The following is a 25,061-nucleotide window of genomic DNA, read 5'->3' on the forward strand; positions in this document are numbered from 1 at the left end:
ATGCTTATGTACTTAATGTATTGAAAAAATATAGGCTGTGTCCAAATGTGCACACTACTCTACTCCCACATATATTAAGACCTGGTTCTGCCTGTCATTATACGTCACTGGCATCGAATGGTGACAAAAGGAGTAAGGACTGCCAAGACAGCTTTTTCTTTCCCCCATTAATCCACCCAAAATATCCCAGTTTATAATTTACTCTCCAAAAAGCAGCACATTCCTTGATTAAACCATTTTATTATTCCTAATATTGTAGCTGTAGATACACAAGTCAACAAACATTTCTCGAATTGTAATGAAAATGCTCCACGGCACACTGACACCATGTGGAAGAGTCTGCTATAACAGACACGTACCTGAAAAATGGACAGCAATTACACTTTTTTTCTTTTCTTTTTTTTCGCAATAAGTGGCATTAGTAACAGTAGTAGTAGTAGTAATAGTAACAACAGTAGCAATAATGATCAGAATAGCAATTAATAATAGTAGTGTTAACTACAGAGGAAGAAAACGGACATTGTCAAAAGTAAAGAGAAAATGAAAGTTTTATCCAAAGCTGCAAGACAAACCACTGGATGAAAAATGACCAGTTCCAACTCGGCTGCAAATACCCTGCCTCCTGCTACTAAAAAAAAACAAAAAAAAAAAAACAATACATCATCCCTTTTTCAGTGCTTCCCCCACACTTCTATAAAATAGTTCACACATCAAAGCCATTCTTCATTCAGAACTTTTATTTTCACGAGTGCTCTCGCAGCCAACTTTCCGTTCCGTTCAAAGGTCCTCTGAGGAGAAACGTACACGCTTCAAGCATGCAGCGTTTATGTGAAAGTGGAAGAGAGAGCACTTATGTTTTTTTTTTTTTTTTTTGCTTCCATGACCAATTTGGCCCAACCGAAGTGGATTCATTTACATTCAAATGAGTTGATGTAAGACAATACTCTGCATGACCTTTGACCTCAGGACCCATGCACCGTGACATTTGAATCATTGTGCTCAATGTAACAGTGCCAATGGTCACTTGTTTATGCATTGTTTAATAACCCTTTGTAACTTGGCTTCCTCGGACTGTAGACCAAAGTAGACGTTTGGTCACCCTGTACTCGGATTGGAGCAATGGCTGTACTGGTTCCACATTCATTTGGAACTAGAAAATAAGGCCAAGCATTACAGTTCAAACCAGTGCAACCGTTAGGTAGCTTTACATCTCACTCGGTCAGTGTCATTGTGATTACCTGTAACACAACCCACACCTTTAGTATTTATTAGTCATCGAGATACCTTATTATTGAATTTTGGCAGTTCGAAAGGCAAATTGACACTTGGATGAACGTGACAAAAGTTATCAATATGTATTTATAGGAAACTGCTCTACTACCTCACATACCGTTTAACATGTACAGTAATTTGAGTCTAATAGAATGCCTAACATGTTTTTCATAGAAGGCCCTACCTTATTTCTAGTGATTATAGATGCCAATTCCATATAACGTTGTTCTCCCACCCTGATGATGCAATCACGTTCTCAGCATAAATCCACACAGATGGGTTGATGGTGATACACAAAGATAAACCGACATTATAATCATGCCACAAAGCACAAATATAATTTTAGAGGATTCAAAATTTGATGGGACTGTGATGTTTTAGCGCAACATTGGGCCTTGTACCTACATATATGTATGTATATATATATAGTCCTTAGCCCAATTAGATTACATGACAACATTATCTCTGTACTGTCAAAGCTTATTTTGGAAAGTGTTTGAAATGGAGGGTTAGGTAGGTTTGTGAATGGCGTCAGGGGCATCTTTTCAAGTAAGGCGGCACTCTGGCAGCACATATATTATGCTTCTTTACATTAAATCCATACCAGCCATGTCAGTTGTGATTGGACACATGCTGCCATCCATCCATGTTGGCCACACCAAATGTGCTTCAACTTTTAATCTACCAACAGCCCCCAAAAGCCAGAGTGATGATTGAAATACAAGTAAAAGAAAACTCCTTGGTTGTGTCAGTTTACAAAAAAAAACAACACACACACACACACACACACACACACACACCTACACACACACACACACACACACACACACACACAAAAACATTTATCTCCAGAAAAGTATTCCAGTAGTATTTTGTATTCGTGTTCCATTTTCATCTGCATTTAGTACCAAAAAGTAGCATCCGTCAGGCCGTTATTTAATGAGGAATAATATTGACGTGCAAAATCCACATCACCACAACTCACGCACACACGCACTAGAAAAACTAATTTTCTCTGCTTTGTACAGACCAAAAAAAAAAAAAACATCACAAATCAAGCAAAAAAAAAAAATAGATCACTCCAAAGATAATCAATTCAGGCAAATTTAACAATACAAAAAACAAAAAAAACAAAAATTAAACCGCTTATTAAATATATAAATTTACCAATTACATTTTTGACTACTCAAATTAAATGGGCTTTATTTAAAAAGAAAAAAAGAAAAAAACTCAAGTACCATCATTCCAGAAAGAAATACATACATAAGCCCAACACATTCTCCACTAGTTTTACTTTGTTTCTCTCCACAACATGGATCATCAAATCAATTAGTTTCTTCAAATCAGCAACAACAAAAGATAAATAATAATCGGAACAGCATTAATATGGTCAGGTTAATAAACATCAAGCTGAAAAGCAGAATCGAGGGTCTGAGGTGATTGCTCCAAAACGAAGAGCTTTCACGGCAGCAACACAGCTCAAAACGGGACAACCCCCCACCCCCCACCCCCCCACCCCCCGTCCTCAAACTACATTAGTTGTGTTAATTACTGTGTGTCATGTCTCTGTGTGCGGGCTTCTGTGGTTGAGATGCACTTTAGTTGGGAAGTACTGGTGAACCGAAAAGAAAACGACAGATAAAACCCAAGGAAAAAAAACAAAACAAAGTACATTTTCTGTAGCTGTCGAAATACAGTTGCGCCTCCGGGCTGCACTGAGACCAGTGTGTGTGTCGTTTTGGACTTCTACGTCTGCCTCGTTCAGTTTGTGGGTCGATCCAACACAAGTTGGTGCCGTCCGCGGTTTTCGACAAAAAGTCCTATTTCTTCTTGCCGAAGAAGCTGAACCTCTTCTCCCGGTCCTTATCTTTCCCGTCTTTGTTGCGCATGGTCACGCCTCCGGTGTCGACGGAGCCGGGGGAGATGGGCGAGATGGGGGGCATGGTCATGGCGCGGTTGAGAACCCGCGGACCTCCGGGCGAGTCTCCCGATGCCGATGGAATGGAACTGAGGATGGAGCGGATCCAGGAGCTCATTTCCGCCTTCAGGTGGACAAACATGTTTTTTAAATCAACCAATTCACGGCACAAATGAAACAGATTTAGAAAGTCTTTTAATGTGTTTCACCTCATCCTTTGCTTGGAACAGATACTCTTTTCCATCTCCAAGCCTGAAAGAAATGACTTATGTTATTTATTTATTGACTCAAGCTCAATGTTTTTTGGGGGTTTTTTTTTGGCTCCAAATTGAATAAATCCATCACAAAAGGCCACTATTGTAGAAATACAACAATCCACTCACCGGAGCTTGAATACATGTTTCCTCTTCTTATAGTCATGTGCGATCTCGCAAACGGCCTCTCCGAGGCTGATGGGAACCTCTCCGTGGTATGGAATGCCATGAGTAGCACTTTTGCCATCTTTGTAGAAACCCAGACTTCCTTTTCGTAGGACACAGTACACATTCTGCCATGACCTATGAGATTATACAAAAACAATTAAAAGTGTATGGATCAGCACAAAAAGCGCATAGTTTATTTTAGGGATGGGTGAGTATCAATATTGGTTTTGGTATCGGACCTTATTGCAAGTTATCGGTTCACGCGACGGTGGCTGATAACAGTGTTGGTTTTATGAACAGAAATTGGAAATTAGAAGAATAGAAAATAGTAGAAATAGACCGATATGGCTTTTTCAGGACCAATAATGATTATTAGTCAAGGACGCCGATATTCATTTTCACTAAGAGGGAAAATATTGCCATTAAAATTTGAAAAAAATACCAACTTTAGCTCTTAACTCATTTACTCCCAAAAACATCTAAATACGTTTTATTTTCAATGTTTTACGTGTCCCAAAGACGTATTTATATGTTTTTTGTTTTTTGTTTTTTAATGCCAGAGTATACAGATGTCTTTGAGGAAGCCTCTCAACTGCAAAGAATTGTTGAAAAAATGGTAGTTATTACACAGACTGCCAGCAGGTGGTGGTAGAGCAAAGGAGATTAAAAATCAATAAATAAATAAATAATAAAAAAAAACAATTGCTCAGAATTGCAAATAGATTTCTGAATAATGATGAAACTTAGATACATTCTAATGCTAATTGCTGCAAAATGGAAAGGGATACAAATATACTTTTTTTCCTGATAAAAGAATAAACTTTAATCTTTCTTTTGGTAGGTTCCATGTTTTTATAGCAATAGAACATAATCTGTGGGCCGTCAAAATCCAGTAAAACAGAGAACGGGATTGCTTCTGTGAAAATGGCTGGGAGTAAATGAGTTAATTATGTATTTTGAATTTTTATGCATGTTTATTGAACAACATTTAGGGTTTTTTAAATATTGGAGTTTAATTTAAAAAATAAATAAATAAATAAATAAATCTTCGTAAATAGACATCTTTGTTTTAAAAATCTAAAAAAAAAAGTTCAGGTATCTCCCAGGGGCAGTAACCATGTCTTCAAAAGTTCAATAAAAACTAAAGTAAATAGCTCCCTATTGTGTTCTACAGTAAATAAAGTTTTCTAAAATGTCAAAATACATGAGTATTACAATTTTACTTTTCTTAGTTCAGTACTTGGTATTGGTGACTACTCAAGAGTGGAATACTTGTACTGGTATCGGTCTGAGAAAAAGTGATATCAAACATGTTTATTTTGTTACCTAGTAGCTGCCTTCTTGCTGTGCGACTCCATCTCTTGCTTCCGACAAAGTACGCCCTCCATGGTGTCCGGGTCAGCGTCGGCTCCGCCTCGGCCCGGTAACGTGGCCGACGGCTCCAGGCGCGAGGACGCCAAGCCGCTGTCCCGACCCGGTCCGTTTTCCGATTCTGAGCCCTGCGGTTGGGGAGCAGAAGGTGAGTTGGAGGTGGTGGAATGCTGCTGGAGGACGTTGAGGAGCAAAGCAGCAATTCACGGGCCGACATGGAAAGCTCGGATGACGGGTCGCTTCAAGTATATCATTTTGTCAGTTCAGCAGGTCCGGATAATGACACATCGCAGCGCTGCATGTATGTTTAACCGTACGTTTGCAGTCACTTGTACAGTTGAGACATACAATTACATTACAGCCCATACTTCCTGCATCACACCTGTCATAAATGCTTCAGAAATATACAGTACCTTCATAATAATCATTTCGGTGCCTTTTTTTAAGTGGATGTTTTGCAGGGATGAACTACAACAAACTACATATAAATTAAACAAATACCACCACAAACTATACAACTCTACAGTCACTCATGTCCTGGTCAATATGAGCACATAAGAGCAGATGTATACTTGATCCATGAACTTCCGCCCGTCCATGAATCTGCATCATGCCTTGAGCGCAGCTTGTCAAACACAGGCCATGACAAAATGATCTGACGCTGCATGACAAAGCGATGTTTGTGACAGTGACGGACGACGGGGGAGGGAGCAATGGCGCTGCAAGTTGACCAGGAGCTGAGCGGAAGGCTACAAAAGCTGACCAAGTCTTGGTACTCACACGCTGCGGCTGCTTTGGATTACACGCACGCTTAGCCTCTGATTTCGATCCCACTGACAATGATAGCGATAGCAACTGCTGGTAAAAACGCAACAGGACATTGTTAAGTCGTGTCAACTATGAAAGAGTTTCTTCACTAACAAAACAATGCTGGATTTCTTCTTGAGTTGTCTCATCTGCAGACTTTCAAAAAAAAAAAAAAAAAAAAAAAAAAAAAAAAGTTACTTTTCTTCCCCTGGAGCTAAACACAGATAATGATGATGTAAGTGCCACCCTGTATACAGTGTAACAATGTCAGTATCTGACAAGGGACAATGCTGATAAGTCAAGTCGACAATGCAAAGACGCACATACACTCACAAACAGTACAGTTATACAATGTTTGAATGACACACTTAGAATCTAGGCTTATTTTGGAATACTAATGAACACAAAGGCATTATTGAATAAGAAACGTTTTTGATTCAAAATGTTGGTGTACAGTGTTCCCGCATTTATCGTGGGTGTTACGTTCCAAAAACTACCAGCGATAATGGAAATCGGCGTAATTTTTTTATTTTTTTTAATAGCCGTTAATTTATTAACTAATTAATTAATCACAAAAAATTATCGCATTAATCATTTATTAACGCAGATTAATCGCACTATTAATTTTGACTGCAGATGATCCTTTAGCTTGACAGCAGATGGCTACGTTAAAGGTAGCACAGGTTGTGTTTGAACAATAAACATAACATGCATTAAAATGAACCATTGAACAAATGCTTGCATGTGACATTCAGAATATTTGTTCATGTCAAACTATTGGGGTCATTTTTTTCCACATTAAATTATGCAAGTAATTAACTGATTAGAAAAAGAGGAGGATGAGCATGTGCAGTGCATCAAAAATATTTTGACGACATCCTCTTAACATTAAATGCCGAAAAAAATAATACATAAGAGGTGCATTTTAAATGTGTGTGTGTGTGTATATATACATATACATATATATACATATATACATATATATACATATATACATACATACACACATATACATACATACACACATATACATACACACCCCTACATACATATATACATACATATATATATATATATATATATATATATATATATATATATATATATATATATATATATATATATATATACATATATACATATCCATCCATCCATCCATCCATCCATTTTCTCGACCGCTCATTCCTCACAAGGGTCGCGGGGGTTGCTGGCGCCTATCTCAGCTGGCTCTGGGCAGTAGGCGGGGGACACCCTGGACTGGTTGCCAGCCAATCGCAGTGTATAAATATATATATATATATTTCCCCATTTACAGTCATTTTTTTTATTAAATGTACTAAAACAAAACAATTGAATTTGAATCACAAGTCTGGATCAATGATCAAAATAATAAAAAAAAAAAAAAAAAAAAAAAAAAAAAAAATCTCTCCCTCACCTGTGATGTGTCGTTGTCACTGTGCACTCCATTCACAGACACCGACTGATTCAGCGTTGTCTGATCTAGACTGGTTCTGTGTTTGATAAAGAGATAACACACATTATCAAACACAATGTTGACATTGTGTACTCACAGCTTGATGTTCGATAAAAATCAACCTTTGGCTTACCTGGCAGCAGAGTCGTGCACTTGACTTTCCGCCTCCGACTGCACCACTTCCTCCACCGGGGCCGGTGTGGGGGGCCGTTGTGCCCTCTCCTCTTCCTCTCGCCTCCTCTGAATTTCCTGCTCCTCCAACTGAAAAACAGTTGTGAGTTCTCAACTCAACACTTTAGGCTGTGATTCTTCAACCACAATTTTCTTTGAATTCATCTACTCACCGTAGTAAGTTTCTCCAACTGGACAAAACGCTCTTCCCAGGAAGCAGCAAGTTTCTCGAAGGCCTCGTGGCGTTTTATGAGACTTTCCACCTCGTCCACATTGGAGCCGAGGTCTGCTGTCCGCACAAGAGGTTCTTGCCCAGCCAACCAAGACTCAGCGACAGAGGCATCACGTCCAAACTGCAATACTTCTAGCACTAAAAGGCAAGAAAAGGAGAAAAAAAATGTGCAAGGTCAATACCTTGAATGTGCCCTTTTATAAACCATCAAATAAGTTGAATACATACTAATTTGTAAATAGTCCATCTTGTCCTGCCACTTTTTATTAATCTTCTCTCTCTTTTCTTGTAACTGAGCGAGCTTTTCCCGGATCTGAAAATGAAGAAATGATGAGTAATGGCATAGTCAGCATTTTTGTTGTAATAGTGAATCCACAGCGAGAAGAAATGACCTCATCCGTGGCATAGTGATTATTCTTGATGAGCGTGTTCCCCATGTCGATACAGGCTGTGAAGCTGTCCGCTCGGGTCTCGATCTCCGACTTGATGTCTTGATGATTGGCGATGACCAGGCCTGCAGAAGAGACGTCCCTGCAAAAACATAATGAGAAGTAAGGTACAAGTAACGACAACAATAAATGCAGTTTTTTTTTTTTGCAGGCATCAGCAAGTCTAATTTAACGTTTCCTTAATTTTTGCTATTTAATCGCATGATTTCCAGGTAACTCACAATTAATCACAAATTACTTGCATATTATACCTGTTCTTTATGTACAATATAATATTTTATAGTCTTAATATGGACAAATACAGTTACCGAATACAAAGGTGGTTGTATCTTTTCAAGTACTGATACAGATAAAGTAAGTGCAAGTTAAAAATATATGCTAACAACCAGTTAAAAGGAGTGAATCTTTGAGCCATACATTTATGTTGAGGTACTTTTCTGCCACTAAGTGGGATTAGTGTTTCATGTTGTACATTGTTGTTGGATGAGTATGCTTGTCTTTTCAAATTTAGAGCATTTGGTATTTGGAACATGAAGCAATTCATGGACTCCAGGCCATTTTGTTGATTGTAAATTACAACTAGTCACCATTCCCTACAAATAAATATATTTTTATCACATTTATTATTGTTAAATTGCGATAGTTATAAAATAAAGCATGAACAAAAAATCAATTGTATTTAAATTTTTATTGCCTCAAGACATTGTATTTAATGCTTTTTTTTTTTAACCCATTAAGGCCTAAAGGGCCTTGCAAAACATGCCTATACTTTAGAGTTTAGAAGTTTAACTGGAAATTCAACAATATTAACAATAAATGATGTCAGCTCCTGAAGCAGACAAGAACATAATTCAAAAAAAAATTCAGAGCTTACACCGATGGCGTTCATACAAACAACATTTTATTATTATAAACCTTCAATATATATTTTTTTTTAAATCAACAAACAAATGCCGCACAGTCGTCATTCGCATCATTTATTCCATAACATGTGAATTTGCGTCAACCAAAAATGCTCAAATAAAATTCCAGGACATGCTATGATGAGGCCCACGTCACCCTCTCGTGCATATTCTGATGCATTTCATCGGCTAAGAGACCAAGAATTGGTAAAAAAACAAAACAAACAAAAAAAAATAAATAAATAAAAAAAAAAAACCCACATCGCTCTCCCGGGTTTAACGGTAAATGTGCGATCACGCGCTCCCGGCCTGAATGATTTAATGCCATTTAAGGCCTTAATTTTTTCCATTTAATGTCTTACCCACAGAATCCTTGAAATGTGTTACTGTTTACACTCCAATATGTACTAACCTTGGGCTGTCATGTGCATCAATCTGCAGGTTGACCCCATCCATCCAGAGCATGAGATCTCGGACCATGTTGAAGAAGCGGAACTTTTCCACGGTGTCTAGGAGGAGCACCCTGCGGGATTCGCCAGCCTTGAGAAGACCCTCCCAGGCAGAGCTAACAGCATGTTCACTCCGGTTAATGTCGTCAGCTTTCTCTCCAGCATACGCCTTTTGCAGCCGTGCGGCATCGTCTTGCACCTGGTTCACCTTGAGGTAAAAAGAGAAGATAGAGAGATAGATTCGTCCACTCACAAACCCGTCTTCGAAGTTCTGAACACATTTTATCAGCAGATTACCTGTCCACTGAGGGCCTGAATGTCATTTTCAAAAGTATTGTGCTGTCTATGTAGGTGCTGGACAGTGTTCAGATCCCGGCCAAGGTCAGACGGTAGCGCCTCCCGCTTCTCCCTCACTCGTCCGAGAACCTCCATGGCATCCTGATGGAAGCGGTGCAGTTCGTAGGAGGCTGCTAACATCTGCGTGCGCGTGTCAATCAGTTCCAGCAGGTCGGCCCAGGCCTCGTTCAGGCCGTCCTTCCACTCGGCGACGCTGGCGTTCTCCGGGTGACCGGACTCGATGAGGTCATCCGCCAGTCCGTTTACGCCATCTACACGCTCTTGGCCAATTGTGCTAGTGTCACGAGCAAACTCACGGAACTTGTCCCTCAGCATCTGTGGAAAGATAAATAATGAATTCAGCTACATTTCCCATAGCGCCGTAATCATCAGGATACGCCAGGGGGTGGAATAAAACCTACTGTGACATGCTCATAGTCCTGTCCTAGTTCATGGGAGCCGGCAACCACCTCCCTTTCTGCGATCCACTGTTCCAAATCATCCACCTCTCTCTTTAACTGGGTCAGACGAAGTCTCTCCTGAAGCCTCCCACGGCGCTCCTCTGCGAGGTCTTTCAACCCCGCGTACAACTTGTCCACTTGTGCTTGTCGTAATGTGATCCTGTCGCTGTCAAATTGAACAAATAGCATGTAAGTTGTTTGCAATGTACTTCAGTTGTAAATGGGGGATTCATTCTCTAACCTCTCTGGATGCTCACTGGTGACCATTAATCGGCTGCTGTTGGCCAACTGGTGAATGGTCTGGGCGTAGTCTTCAAGCGCCTGTTCCAGAGTCTGGTGCTTTTTAACCATCACTAGTGCGCTCTGCTCATCCTGAGAGGCAAGCAATTATAATTACTTGAAAGAAAGTGGCAGTTAAGTAAATTCTTTTACTGGTTCGTCTTGGCTTATACCTTAGCCTTTTCTTCCGACATCATGTGCAACTCCTGCTCTCCCATCCAGGCCTCCGCCTCCGCCGCATCGGCGTAGAACTGCTGGGCTCGATTGGCCTCTACCAGACGAGCGTGGCGTTTGTCGGTCTCGCCAATCAGCTGGTCCCAAAGCTCTTTCAGCTCAACGAGCCGCTCCTCGAGAACAGACTGCCGCTCCCCGTCTACCTGGCTTTGAGTCTTTCCTCGTTTGTGGATGTCATCAATGCGGGGTTGATGTCCTTGGATCTCCTTTTGCAACGTCTGATTCAGAAGCAAATTACGTAATCAGTCACAGACAGAAAATCTCTTCCCATCTTCCTGCATGTTAGGATTCTGAAAGGTTAAAGACAAATACTTGGTTCTTCTTGATGAGAAGCTGCACTGTAGGAAGATCCTTTCCATGGTCTGTGGAGGTCGCCAAGGGCATCCGTTCTTTCACCCACAACTATAGGAATAACAAAGTCAAGGATGAATAAGAAGAAACATTAATATACTTATTAGCAGTGTTAAATTAGTGTACTGGTATTAATTTTTCGTCAACTTAAAGTTCCTCTTAAAGCCACTCATTTTTTATTTTATTTTATATGTCATACAAATGCAATTATGCCATCTAGTAATAAAAAAATGACCTCAACACAAATCAATATCACACTCATTTTTTTACAGTACATCTTAATATTAATTCAATTTATGAATTATTCTAAAATTACTGTATCAATGACTAAAAGATGCATCCATATTTCTATTAGTTTAACATTTTTTTTTCACTTTTATGTTAACAATTGGGGATAGTGAGTACATAGTGAGGTACCATTATTTTTTCCACACCTAAATGCAAAACAAAAAGAACGATGTATTTCAACTCAAGGTGTCAGTTTGTAGAACAATCTGGATTATAAAATTAAACCATCTCAGTCCATTTGTATTTTAAAAAAAATGTATAAAAGCTCAATTACTGGAAAAATATATATAGCACAAGTTCATTATGTTGAATCATTTTGTTTAATTGTTACCATGAAAGAATCTTGACTGCTTCCTGTCATTTATTTTGTGTTGTTGATTATTATTATTATTATTATTATAATTATATTTTATTTTCTTTTTTTTTCAGATTAGGGGCAGATATCACAAGTTTTACTTCTTTGTGTCCCCTTCCATTTCTTTTATTAAAGAATGAAATATTTATTTTGAAATGCACATGATATTAAATGTTTAATTAAAGAAGCATTTCCTAAAAATTAAAGTATTGTACATTTTATCATATATTTAGAACAGATAAAATTTGTGAATAATCGCACGTTAACATTGAAGTCATGCGATTAATTACGAATACTCATTTATCCAGTGTATCCTAATTAAACTCACTATTTCATCTTCCAAGTCTCTGTTGAACTGGTGTGCCTCTTTAGAGGCAAGTAGTCGCTGTCTCCTCAGTTGAAGAGGCTCCCGAAGGCTCGAAAAGCTGTCGGTGACGCGCCTTTGTTGACCATCTACCTCAGCAAGTCCAGCATCTTCCTGAGACAAAGCCAAGGCTTGAGACTGCAGTGACTGCACCTCTTTCTCCCTGACCTCCATCTGGTGTTCCAACATCTACACCCGGAAGAAACAAGAGTGTGAGACAATCAGTCACTCAACAGACACAACCAACTTGCTGTTATGTTACAAGTGAATTTTTAATTTGACTTTTTGTGGCCTACCTGATGCTTCTTGAGCAGGATGTTGACACTGGTCAAATCCTTGCCATAATCGTCACTATGCAGCTGACCCTCGAGGTTCTTCACCCAACCATCCAGAGCACAGCAGCTTTGTGTAAACAGCTCTGCCCGATTGGCATCAAACAAGCACTGGGCTTTGGTGCGGGTGGTGCCCTCTAACTCCTCCCACTGACGCTGCAGGTCCTCCAGGGTTTGCTGAACAACAGGTTTCAACTCTGGCTTCTCTGCCACAAGGGCCTGGCCCTCCTGGTTAAGAAGCCAAAATAAAAGAATGGCAATTATTTGTGCTTTCACTTCCGTGTGTACTTTTAGAAGGGAAAACAAAATAGTCAAACCTTATCAATTTTGTCTAGCCAGTCTTTGTTAGAGGCCAGCTCTGCCATGAAAGCCTGATGTTTTTGCCACTTGCTGTGAAGATTTCGAGCCTCGTCATATGACATGTCCTGAGCCGTCAGCATCTTCTCATTAATCCACAATGTGAGCTACAGAAAGACAAAATATATTAGACCAGATCTATTTTATGTAGCATGTGATTAACAAAATGTCTGAATATTGATGTGCTATCCATACCTCCTGTCCATCTTGGAGGAAGTGTTGCAGTTCGCGGTTATCCTTAAGTTTTGCCAGCAATTCATTGGCAGCCTTCTTATTCTTGAGATGTCTGGTCAATGTGAATGAGAAAATTCAAATGTGACGTCTTCACAAGCGCAAAATGGCGTCTGTTTTAAAAATGCTCCAACCTTTCCTGAATAGAATCCACTTTCTCTTGGATCTTGTCAGAGTTTGCATTGCCGTCGTTAATGAGGCGCCTTCCAGCCTCCACAACGCCAGTTATCTTCTCCTCGCTGGCCTCTGTGGTGGTGAGGAAATCTTCATATTTTTTAATGGCCTCGTCCGCTCCCTGAAGGCTTGTCGGCATCTCTGTGTGGGATAATACATACTCCTACAAAGAGAGGAAAGGAATGTTTTCAATGCATTTCTCAACTACAGTCCAATTCTGCTTATTCTTGAACTTCAGTCTAAACAAATTGACAAGTTCTCTAGCATAAAATAATTAAACGGGAAGTCAACCAAAAAAATATTTACAATAGTGTTATAACATCCCCCACTAGTCTCAACACAGTGTTCTGATTAATATTGCCTTTGTTGAAATATGAATTGAACAGCAAAATCCACCCATTTTTATCCGTCACGGGGGGTGGCCATTTTGCCACTTGCCGTCAGCTGAAAATGACATCACAGTTGCTCAAGGCTCAGGTCATGGTCATGGGACGTTCACAAGCTGAGCCGTGATTGTTTGTTACCTGAGCTTTAATAAACTGTGATGCCATTTTTAGTTGACAAGTGGCAAAATGGCTGCCCCGGATGGATAAAAATGTGTGGATTTTGCTGCATTATTCATATTCATTGACTATTGTAAAGATTTTTTATTTTTTTTTGCGTTGCCTTCCTCTTTAACTTGTGACTGCGTTCATCTGCCTTATTATTAAATTATTAAATGAAAAAAAACTATTATTAGGTCATGTTAAGTGTAAACAGTTAGCCTGAAGAGACTTCAACTTGTTCTGTTGTCGCTCAATCATGACTGCAACACTGTGGTACTCTTTGCTCAGCACACCAGCCAGCAGCATAAAGTTTGCTTATAGCTAACTCAGAGTGTACTCTTTAGATAATTTTAGAATCACTGTGGTCATAGAGCTCTGGAAGAAACCTTAGTTCTGTACTTAATTTTCCTAACCTGGCTGTTGAGGAAGGCCTCCGCCTGCTTTGCATCTCTTAAGAATGTCTGGAAGTCGAATGCTTGGGCCAAAAGACTGTGGCGGTTCTCCCACATTTGGCGCAGCTCATGCCAGCCAGTATCCAGCGCCTGCAGCCTTTGAGCCAAGAACATGTGCTGGGCATCTGTTTGACCTTGAGTCACCTCCTCGCCGACCACTCGCATCTTCTCATAGTCGTCCCTATAGTTGTCCACCTCGTTTTTGATATTTTCGTGGTGGGCTAGCAAACTCTCGGCCTCAGGCAGGGAGGTGGGAATGTCCTCAGAGGCCACGGCTGTTTGGGTGCGGGATAGCCACGACTGGAAGTCATCGAGATCCCTGAGGAAGCCTTGCAGCTTGCTGGCCTCACCCAGTGACTCTTCACGCCGTTTCATGGTGGAGTTCAGCTCCTCCCACACTTCCTGTATCCCTGCCAGGCGATCTTGAATCTCCCCTGCTTGATCTGGATGTTCCTTGGCCAGTTTTCCTGCCTCCTCTCTCATATCATCTAACTTCCCCTGGAAAAATACAAACAATTATTACCACTTTCATCGCTCCATATCAAACCCAGAGGTTACTACACACCTGAATAGCTTCTAGGTCTCTCTCCATGCCTGTGAGTTTGCGCTGCAATGCCATCACTCCAGTCAGATCATTTCCCAAGCTCTGAGTTGATTCTATCACTTTGGTCTTTTCTTTCATCCATGTTTGGAGCTCATTACATTCCAGGTGGTAATTTTGGATATTGAGGGCTGACTCCAGGCCTTGTTTCTTTTGACCAGCCAGTTTCTGGAATTCTTTCCACCTAAGGATTGTACCAATGGTGATTATTTACATCATGTTGCATTACTGGTCATTAACGGCCATCTCTAACCTGTTGTTCAGATGGTCGCGTGTCTGGTGGATTTGGTCTTTGTTACAGTTGTCCGAAGTCAGCAGCTGCTGAGCCACCTTGTTCACGTCGGTGACACTGGTCCCTATGTTGTTCATTTCTGGTTCCAGTGTCTCAAATCTGCAGCCACAACGGAACTCATTTCATAATCTGTACAAAATTCCTACATTCTTTGTGGAGGCTAAAGTTTTTGTTTTTTTTTCAATCAGATTTCAGGTTCTCTGTGTTGACATGCCAGTCTAATCTGCTTTCAGGATATGTAGTGCTGGCCAATGTAACGTAAAATTATATTGGGGCCATGGGACTGTTTCTTGAACCAAGCAAATTTTAAATTCACCTCAAAGGGCCAACTCGCTAGCACATTTTTTTTTTAATCAATTTTTGTCATGTTTTTGTCATGTTATGAGAGTAATATTGATTCTAAACTGCTCCAGGTGATGTATACAGTTGTGTACTGTTTATATTGTGTTTTTGTACAGTATTGATTGTTTCTATAATTGTGGTGTGATAGCGGTGGCATTTAGAGGAGCCCCAAGCACATGTTGCACAGCCTGCTGCTGCTTTCTAAGCTGCAATTGGACTTTTCGAGCATATTATACCATTAAATGCTGTATCTTTTTCACATTGTTTACTTCTACACTAACCTCTGCTGCACCACCTCCAAGTCTTCAAGTTTGGTCGGGATCTCCATGCCATGTAACCACTTCTCTTTTTCTTCCACCCAGAGTTGGCAGGCACCCGCCTCACTAAACATACGATAAAGTGCTAAAGCACCTTCCAGGGCCTGACGCCGAGAAACTGACAAGGATTGTAGCTCTTTATAGCATTGCTCAATAGCAGGGAGCCGGCCCTCCACCTACATTGATAATAAACAGCAATTTAGTACTACTGTGCAAACAGCATGTCATCATTTAAAATGCATGAAAAACAGAGGAAGAATACCTCCGGGAGATGAGCATAGGTTTGCGGCAGTGCTTGGTTCTGCTCATGCAGGGATTCAATGAGGGGTTGGTGGCTCTTGATTTCCTCCTCGATTTCCCTCTGCTTGCGAGCAAGAGTTTGGGTGGAGAACTCGTCATGGCCCACATCCTGACTCGAAACTTGCCGTAGAGTTTCCATCAGCCAAGCATCCATGTCGTTAGCATCCGTTAGGAACTGATGCAGAGCCACCGAGTCTTTTAGCTTCTGTTCTCTCAGTTTTGTTGTCTGAGGAAAAGAATCAGCAAGAAATCCAACAAAACTGATTTTTACTGGGACATACCCGTCAAGCACTTTTAAAAGAATATTGACCACCTACCTCCTCCAGATGTGCCCACTGTGCACGAATGTCTTGAATATTCTCCGTGACCTCTGTGGCTCCAAAATGTCCCTCCTTCACCAAAGCTTCCCCTGCAGCAATGCTATTACTCAGCGGGCCATAGCGTGCCGCCATCTCATCCCTGAAAGCCTCGTGTTTACTGAGCAGGTGAAGGGCGGAAGTCAGGTCCCTGCCACACTCGCCGCTGGTCAGGATCTGCTCTTGCTCTCTGATCCAGGCTGCCTCCTCTCCCAAGTCCCACAGGAACTGCCACAGACGACGGGAGTCCTCGAGGCGTTCTCTGCGTTGTCCAGCAAGCCGCCCGAGCTCCTCATAAGCTTGACCCAGCTGGTCGACCTTTTCACTCACTAGCCCTGGCTCACATGGTTTATAGGCTGGAAATTAGAAGTTATAGAACATATACGACTATAAAAATCTGGTAAAGGTAAGTCCTGTAAATTATTGCAAACAATTATTTAAATCTCACCTTGGTCATGAGAAGTAAAGCGGTTTGCAGCTCCCTGCACTGCTTTGATTCTCTCTGCCTGTGCTGAAATATCCGCCTCGACTAGAGTATGTTTCTGAAGTAAGTCCAAAACATCATGCAAATGTTTGCCACTGTCTTGGGACTGTAGACGACTCTACACAGAAATTACAGACAAAATATTCAATGATTAGAGATTTTTCAGGGCCGATACCGATACCGATTATTAGTAGTCAAGGAGGCTGATAACCAATATTTGAAGCAGATATTCATTTCCAGGAAGAAAAAAAAAAAAAAAAAAAAAAGAGGAATAAATATTGGCGTAACAAAAAAATTAGAATACAAATGATTGCTACTTGTTGTAATGTCTTAAATCATGTTTATAGAACAATTTTTAATTAGATTATTTATATTAAGTTTTTAGGGCGGCACGGTGGCCGAGTGGTTAATCACGTCCACCTCCCAGTTCTGAGGATTCCAGGCTCCGGCCTTCCTGGGTGGAGTTTGCATGTTATCCCCGTGCCTGCGTGGGTCTTCTCCGGGCACTCCGGTCTCCTCCCACACTCCAAAGACATGCATGGCAGGTTAATTGGGCGCTCCGAATTGTCCCTAGGTGTGCTTGTGAGTGTGGATGGTTGTTCGTCTCTGTGTGCCCTGCGATTGGCTGGCAACCAGTTCAGGGTGTACCCCGCCTACTGCCCAAAAGCCAGCTGAGATAGGCTCCAGCACCCCTGCGACCCTTGTGAGGAATAAGTGGTCAAGAAAATGGATGGATGGATATTATGTTTTTAAATTTACCTTTTATTGGCCACTAGATTTTAAAAGAGGTCGACACCGACATTCATCAAAGCGCCCAATATCGGTCTATCCCTACCAATGATATAAAATTAGCAAAAGTAAAGAGCATTTATCCACGAGCCCCAGCCACTCTAGGTGCATCCTGGGTAATTGACGGTGTGTGTGACTGCTGCGGCAGTACCTTCATGTCAGCCATCCAGTCCATGATATAACGCATCTCTTCAAACAGCCTCTGTAGGTCTCGATGAGCATTCAGCCGCTCTCTGCGTGCAGCTAGCAGCTCCTTGAGGTATTCCCAGAGTCGAAGCACATTGTCCCTTCTCGCGAGCACACGTCGCACATCGTGGTATGCCTCTGCCTCCAGCTCTTTCGCAACAGCCTCAACAGCAGCCACGCGCTCCCAATATGCACCAATGTCTGTCTCAATTGCCTCATGTTTACGAGTTGCAGCTTCCACTGCTCCCAGGTCAGTTCCAAAATTGTCCTGTTGACAAAATGAATCAAATTTGATTTACAATCAAATGCATGCTGTGCTATAAAGATTCCAAAGAATTACCTGAGACACCAAGCGCTGATTCTCACTCAGCCATGTTTCTCGCATAGCAGCTTTGCGGTCAAAACGTGCCGCAAGCATCTCCAGCTTTTCTTGGCGAATCAGTTCATTCCTGAGGGCCAACTCACGTTCATGTTCCGCCTTTTCAAGTCGTTCCCACGCCTGCACATACAGGAAATACAAAAAGTAAGCACTACACACTACTACTACGACTAATCGATGCATGCATTTATCTAAAAATAAGCCAATACCTTATTGATGTCAGAGATGAGTTTTCCCTCTCTTGGTGTGTAAACTTTCTGGTTGTTTGCTCTCATTTTGCTCTGGATTGTAAATAGCAGGACCTCCAAGTTTCCTTTCTCTGTGAATCTGTGGTGACAAAAAAATATCTGTTCAAAACTAGTGATGTTTGATACAACTTTTTCTTCCAGACCAATACCAGTACAAGTACTCAACTCCTCTACTTTTGATAAATAAAACCCCCCCCAGAAAAACAATAACAGATGATTTTAAAGAAAGACCTATATCCCAATATACCATTTTTCCTTCAAATTATGTAAAATTAATGGAATTTTCCTATTGTTTGAATTTCTAGTCTAGCATCTGATATATGTACTTGCCCATTCCTAATAAAAAAAAAAAAACTAAAAAAAAACAACATACTAATGAAACAGAAGAGAGTGATTATTATACTGATTTAAAATAGAAGTTTTCTGTTACTCACTTGGGAGGTTTCTCCACAGTGCGATAAGAATTAAAAGCCTGGAGCTGATTCTGTACAGCGCTGAGTGAGTTAGCTAGCTGCCGATCATTCAGAGTCACTATTGTCTGCTCAATCCACTCCAGCAGCTCTGAGGCCAAGGTCTCATACTTGTCAATCAGCTGATCAGCCTCAATGGCATAGTCAAGAACCTGTAAATAGCAATCATATACTCATTAGGTATTTATGATTCATATAAATGTATGTACAGCACATTATATTAATTCACATGACAGCTAACCTTGCCAATACGTTTGCCCTCCACTGCTAGCGCTTTCATCTTTGAGAAGTAATGGTAGTAGGTCGCCACATAAGTAATGATGGACTTCTCATCCGGCTGATCAACATTAACATCTGGGAGGGGGGAAAAAAAAAATATATTTTTTTTAGGTTTACAATTGGAAGCACATTGTCAGAAGTCACTGACGTGATGTAATGTCTTCTATACTATAATTGAGCCTGGTAATCCATCAATCAGGCCAGAGAATTAGTAGTTCAGTGGAAACACCCGCTGTAGTACAAGTTACATAAGGCTTTGTGTGTTTGTAGTGGCTTAAGCCACTCACCTTCTGGATCCAGCAGCTTAGTAAGGCCCATCTCCTTCTCGGCCACATTGAAAGCATTCTGGAGATTGTAGTGCGCGTTGGACCTTTTCAGGGTGTCAAATTCAATCAGGTCGGGTCTGCAGAGGCCAGGGGACAATTATTATTGTAATAGGAACAAACTGCACGGGGAGGCAGGATTGAAATGCGTCATCACCTTTTTATGCGACAGAGAATTAGACCTTGAAATAAATTTTACAATCTATTAAAAAACTGATTAGTCTCTGATGATAGACCAGGAAATTGAAAATAGTCAATTGGAGAAGGTGACTATTCATACAATATATATCTTGAACAGCTATGTTAATGGTGATGTCATGGTTTATATACTGTAGGCATCCTTCAGTCACTGCACTGATGTCAATGTTAACCTTCAATAACATTTAACCACTGTATTACTGCAATTTTTGGAGATACCGCAGCCTCTCTCACACTTTAACAAGATACCCTAATAGCACTATTACCTACTGGATGTGCAAGAGACTTACTAGAATGGCTCTACATATAAAATAAGTGGGTTATTATTTCTGTGATCTGGGTCATCTCACTCCCTCTTTTATTTTTATCTTTAGCCATCGTACAGAGTGAGGAGAAGACCTGAATAAAAAAAATAAAATAAAAAAAAAACCTGAGAAGTGTGATGGCACTTCAACAAGTGTCATAAGTTAAAAAAAAATCTAAACCCTTGCCTTGAAAAGACTTTCATTCAAAGGGCGAACAATGGCTAGTTTCATTGCACATACCGATGTAGTAAGAAGCATCAAGTACAAGGAAAAGTCAATGACCTGTGTTTGTGTACGATGGCATTGAACGCGAGACCATCCCGCCAGCTGGTAGTGAAGTTGTGGATGTTGACATTGGGGTAGCTGCGGAGGCCAGGACAGACGTGATAAATCATTAACATGACACACAGATCCAGCAGGGACTGCTTTAGGAATATAAATAGCTTAATATCTTAAGACATATTATGACTGTTCTCTCAGGCCGAATCCTCACCCGGCAGTTTTCATTTGGCACCAAAGGAGAAGGGCATCTTTTGCGGATTTCTTCTCTTTGTTGTCCTCTGTCTCAACACTGATGTCCTGAATCTGTGGCATCATCATTTGTTAATTTAGGGTGGTTCCCACAGAACACAATCCTGGTTATAGTATAAAATAAAGTATTACCTGGAAGCGAAGAATTATGGTCCAGATGAGCCCCAGGATGAGACGGTGATTCCCATCCACAATATCATGTGATCCCATGTTTTCGAGATGGACCTTTTGTTCTTTGAGGAATTGCAGCGCTTTATCAACATTTTCTAAGCAGTGGATGCGCATGCGGCCTTTCGTGGGTTTTGGCTGTTAAGCAAGAGAGGCAAAAAGATCCAGGTTGTAAACGCCAGTAGAGAAATAAAGTCACACATAAAAATGATGAAATGAAGCACATGATGTGTCCTTCCTCATAACTTTTGGTGCCAGGAGGGGGACAGAGATTGATTTTTTTTCTGAGATACTGACCAGCTGTTCTCCTGAGAGCACTTCCAGCAGGCGGATAAGCATGCGGCCATCACGCAGGTCCGTGTACAGGTCACCGATGCGACAAGTGACTCGGCCTAAGTGAGAGTTTACCCATTTGGTAAAGGTCTTCTTCTGCACAGCTTCACGCTCATCTGGGGAGCAATCACAAGGAGATAGAAAAGTTTTTAATCAACAGTCACATTGCAACAAGTATAAATATGTAGAATCTACAACTTTAAACCTTAGTGAGTAGACATTAAATCCTGAGGTCCACTCCATTTTCAATAAGCTTTAAAGTAATACAGATCATTGTATTAACCACTTGGGAAGCAATCCAATATTGACATTTGTGCTTTTTATATTATGCTGATTACACAAGTAGAAAGTGTTTTAAAAAAAAAAGTGACAATACAAATGTTTGTCACTATTTTAGTGAAATTATAGAACAAGAATGATTTCAACACTAAAAGCAGATCAGACATATGGACCAGGGGAATAAGAGGCTAATCCTTCTCTACCAGCGAACAAGGTGGCCTCATTTCTAAGACATGAGGTCTCTCTTCCTTTTCAAATTGCTATTCTAGGAGCCTATGGCACTTTGTGAAATTAATATAACAATAATGAACTGCTAGCCGATTTAAAGTGAACATTAAGTATGAAAAGGTAAAATGAAATTTGCCACATTCTGAGTTATTAATAAAGTCCAAAAGGGTAAAGTTCAGTGAACATGAGGAAATATAAGACAGTTGTGCAATCAACCACTGTAGCAACCATTTACAGGCGGGGGGGAAACTGATTCTAAAATGTCACCCATGCCTGCTAAGGTGGAGCAATACCACAATGCATTACACTTGAACTATTGCAGGCTGAACGAAGGTACTTCCTCTTTGAACTTTTTCACATTTAAATTGTAAAAAGTAAAAGTGGTTGCCCCGTCTACTGATCTTTCAAAGTGCATTAACATTAAAGCTCTATTAGCATCTCTACCTAATGTCTGCACAAGTCAAAAGTCTATTAATACGATGTGGTTAATTTATCATTATATGATGTGGTTAATTTCGATTCCAAGACCTTAATAACACTTTATCGGCTAATTTCAGATGGCCATTCCGGTTATCCTTCAGCGACTCTGATTAATCAGCCTACAGTCATTTCATTTCAAATTCTCAGATTGTCACTGCTAAACTCAGCACTTTATGTCGAAAAAGGAAGTGACAATGAATTATTTTGGCAGTATTCTGTAAATGGCTCATTATACGCTAATAAGAAAGCAACAATCCTACTGGAGAAAGCAAAGGGATGTTAAAGAGTCTGTGGTATTTGATTTGATACGCTCTATTTAAGGTGGGATTATTCCACCATTGCCTCATCAAATCAAATAAAATGTACAGGCAGAGGAGGATGGAATTTCCCACAGTTGAGACAGCATTAGAGGTTGTTGCAGAATGAAATGAATGTTGTTAAAAAGGACAGCATTATGATGTTCCACGGCACAGCCCTATTGTTACACGGCACACCTCTATTTAGAAAACTCAGCCTGCGATTATGAAGCACTCAACTGACATTTTGTGGTTCAATGTGAAAAAAAGTTCAACGTGAAAACGGAAGGCCACATAATACTTAGGTCATGTTTATTGCTGTATGACACACCGGGACGGAATGTCATCAAAGGTAATCATGAGGCAAAATAATGTCCACGAAAAACAAGATGGCTTCCAACACCTCCAACTGTAAAACTAGAATGCTAAGTGTGCTTTTGAAAATCCAACATTTCCCATAAATAACGAATGTGTTATATCGAGAGATGTACTGCTCTATAGGTTTTTTTTTCCTCATGATGCTGTGACAGAACTCTCAAATTAAGGTGCAGCCAATAGGTCAGTGGACAGCAGTCCTGCAGATGCCATCCTGATACAGTTCAAGCACAGCGGCACTAATGAAAAGAAGACAGGACAGGAAGATTGCCGACAAACACATGATGGTTTTGCTGGTTATGCATCATAAGCAAACACAATCTTGTCATCAGTTGCTGCCATGGTAGATGAGAACAAACCTTGTGCAGATGTTTTCTCTAACAATATGGCACTTGTGGGTCATGTTTGTTCATGGGAGGATTGTTGTAAAAGTTTAACTGCTTCTTTCGAACAGATAGATAAACTTGTAGAGATCAATGATCACATTTGAGGTCTTAGTTAGCCTGTGCTAAGTTTCTTATTTCACTCAAACTAACTAACTTGATAATTAGCGAAAATGACGACAGACTAAATGTTGTCTGTGTTTTGTTGTGGATGGGCTAGTATCAAGTTGTTTTTTTTAACACTGTTTGAAGGCCAATAGTCTTATATACCCATCTATGAAATAAAAATGTAATAGCTATGGGTCTGTTTCCTTCAGGACCAAAAATGCATACCTATGCTCCCCAGAAGATGTAAAATCTGAAATACTGCACACAAACATAAACTGACGTTGATTTACTACACGTGGCAGTGAGCAAAGATCTACTGCTTCAGTTCTCAGAAGTTGACATGGTCAAATTGTGCCAAAGCTTCCTGCTGTGGCCAAATACAAGCAATGAGTTTATAACTGTATTCCTCATTCAGAATATACCACATGTGAGGGGTAAAGCGAAAAATGAGCATTCCTTGAATTCTCAGGATTAAAAATTAGTTCAATACATGGATCGCTGCATAGTCAATGAATCCAGTAGCACGCTGCTGTAAATGCATGACACTGCACTTTGGCTCTGTTTCGTCATTGAGGGTAAAGAAGTGACCCCGTCTGAAAATAGCTCACCATCGTAAGCAGCATTTCACATGATGTGAAAGTAGAATACAGTCTACCTGACTGATACAGTCAGACATATTGTGATAAGCTATCACGAAAAGATACCAGTGAAGTAGCTCGTCACAAAAGTTTCGATGAGTAATTTTCTTTTTTTTATCCTGTGAAGTCTTCTTCCCTGGCTCTCTGAAATGTCCTTGATCCCATAAACTTCTGACGTCCCATCTCTCTCTGAACTTGTATAATGATTGCTTCTGGTCACCATGTCCTCGCAAAGAATGGGTAAACAAATGTCTGCTTTAATCTGCTTCAGTGACCTTCTCTTGGTCATTCCCTCAGAAGATTACAGTGCAGGAACGAGGAAATCCGTGGGAGTACGATTTTGTCATACATTTCAGCTCAGTTATTTGAGGAATACCAGATACATGGTATTTTAATGAACAAAAGATAAACATAACCGCAAATCTTAACCCTCACGATTTTAGAGCACAATTTAAAAATGACACTTTGGAAGTGATTTTCCAACTAGTGAGTGAGATCACAGATTACTCATTCACCATCCGTCTAATGATTTGGAAGTGGACTGTTACAGTGATGAACGTGTGACATCAAGTGAAAAATAACTTCCTGTATCTTTATCCGGACCATTACTAACATTTAATGAGTTATTTGTCCAATGCTCCAACCCAACCATAATTTGTGTTTGGGTAATCCAACTAACTATCAGTTATTTTACTACCTCTATGTCAAAATGACAGCCACTAAGGATAAACAACAAAATGTATTGAGGGTTTTTGCATCTTTTTCCAATCAAATCATTGGTGCATAAATAAAACTGTAAAGTGTGTGTGCAACCTGCAAAATATCACATACAAACCTCGCTATAAAAACGGAACTGCCTTTGCTCTAGTCTACAACTAAAAGTAGGCCTGTGGTAAAACTGCCACCTTGCAACATGAGGTGTGCACTCTTGTTCCCCCCCCCTTACAACAGTTTAAGGTCACACGTGCAAGCTAGCAGCAAAGCAGCATGCTTCTTTTACATGAACTGAGATGAGGCTTACAGGCCAATAACCCCACTTTGTGAAGACAGTGAAGGTATCAATGTACCATTCAGGTCACACTTCTCTGGCATCTGCAGCTGCAGTTGATAATGCATTACGTGTGGAGAGGAAAGGATTGGCCAAGGC

General features: G+C 40.4%; 1 protein-coding gene across 7 annotated transcripts in view; it reads right to left on the reverse strand.

The window, feature by feature from the left end:
- Positions 1 to 2,778: 2,778 nt before the first annotated feature.
- The window catches only part of sptbn2 (spectrin, beta, non-erythrocytic 2), a 37,280-nt gene continuing 14,997 nt past the window's right edge, over positions 2,779 to 25,061 (reverse strand). For 4 of the 7 annotated variants that reach the window (XM_077504247.1, XM_077504246.1, XM_077504245.1 and 1 more), the window contains 38 exons: positions 21,092 to 21,243; positions 20,759 to 20,932; positions 20,589 to 20,680; positions 20,378 to 20,458; positions 19,557 to 19,672; positions 19,232 to 19,344; positions 18,955 to 19,142; positions 18,482 to 18,599; positions 18,234 to 18,392; positions 17,859 to 18,161; positions 16,883 to 17,036; positions 16,396 to 16,790; positions 16,041 to 16,304; positions 15,743 to 15,954; positions 15,081 to 15,218; positions 14,792 to 15,011; positions 14,188 to 14,724; positions 13,190 to 13,392; positions 13,020 to 13,110; positions 12,785 to 12,931; positions 12,432 to 12,695; positions 12,100 to 12,324; positions 11,090 to 11,179; positions 10,717 to 10,995; positions 10,506 to 10,636; positions 10,226 to 10,430; positions 9,765 to 10,139; positions 9,431 to 9,675; positions 8,060 to 8,198; positions 7,896 to 7,980; positions 7,609 to 7,805; positions 7,398 to 7,525; positions 7,226 to 7,301; positions 5,764 to 5,841; positions 4,939 to 5,111; positions 3,574 to 3,747; positions 3,400 to 3,442; positions 2,779 to 3,314 (listed from right to left, as the gene is read on the reverse strand). In XM_077504247.1, coding sequence (XP_077360373.1) covers positions 3,093 to 3,314; positions 3,400 to 3,442; positions 3,574 to 3,747; positions 4,939 to 5,111; positions 5,764 to 5,841; positions 7,226 to 7,301; positions 7,398 to 7,525; positions 7,609 to 7,805; positions 7,896 to 7,980; positions 8,060 to 8,198; positions 9,431 to 9,675; positions 9,765 to 10,139; positions 10,226 to 10,430; positions 10,506 to 10,636; positions 10,717 to 10,995; positions 11,090 to 11,179; positions 12,100 to 12,324; positions 12,432 to 12,695; positions 12,785 to 12,931; positions 13,020 to 13,110; positions 13,190 to 13,392; positions 14,188 to 14,724; positions 14,792 to 15,011; positions 15,081 to 15,218; positions 15,743 to 15,954; positions 16,041 to 16,304; positions 16,396 to 16,790; positions 16,883 to 17,036; positions 17,859 to 18,161; positions 18,234 to 18,392; positions 18,482 to 18,599; positions 18,955 to 19,142; positions 19,232 to 19,344; positions 19,557 to 19,672; positions 20,378 to 20,458; positions 20,589 to 20,680; positions 20,759 to 20,932; positions 21,092 to 21,243 — 6,986 coding nt within the window. In that variant the 3' untranslated portion in view covers positions 2,779 to 3,092. The remainder of the gene's footprint in view (positions 3,315 to 3,399; positions 3,443 to 3,573; positions 3,748 to 4,938; positions 5,112 to 5,763; positions 5,842 to 7,225; positions 7,302 to 7,397; positions 7,526 to 7,608; positions 7,806 to 7,895; positions 7,981 to 8,059; positions 8,199 to 9,430; positions 9,676 to 9,764; positions 10,140 to 10,225; positions 10,431 to 10,505; positions 10,637 to 10,716; positions 10,996 to 11,089; positions 11,180 to 12,099; positions 12,325 to 12,431; positions 12,696 to 12,784; positions 12,932 to 13,019; positions 13,111 to 13,189; positions 13,393 to 14,187; positions 14,725 to 14,791; positions 15,012 to 15,080; positions 15,219 to 15,742; positions 15,955 to 16,040; positions 16,305 to 16,395; positions 16,791 to 16,882; positions 17,037 to 17,858; positions 18,162 to 18,233; positions 18,393 to 18,481; positions 18,600 to 18,954; positions 19,143 to 19,231; positions 19,345 to 19,556; positions 19,673 to 20,377; positions 20,459 to 20,588; positions 20,681 to 20,758; positions 20,933 to 21,091; positions 21,244 to 25,061) is intronic. The other 3 variants (XM_077504250.1, XM_077504251.1, XM_077504248.1) reach the window with 2 other exon arrangements.

This window comes from Festucalex cinctus, chromosome 18, assembly GCF_051991245.1.
Source record: "Festucalex cinctus isolate MCC-2025b chromosome 18, RoL_Fcin_1.0, whole genome shotgun sequence".
Taxonomy (NCBI): Eukaryota; Metazoa; Chordata; class Actinopteri; order Syngnathiformes; family Syngnathidae; genus Festucalex; species Festucalex cinctus.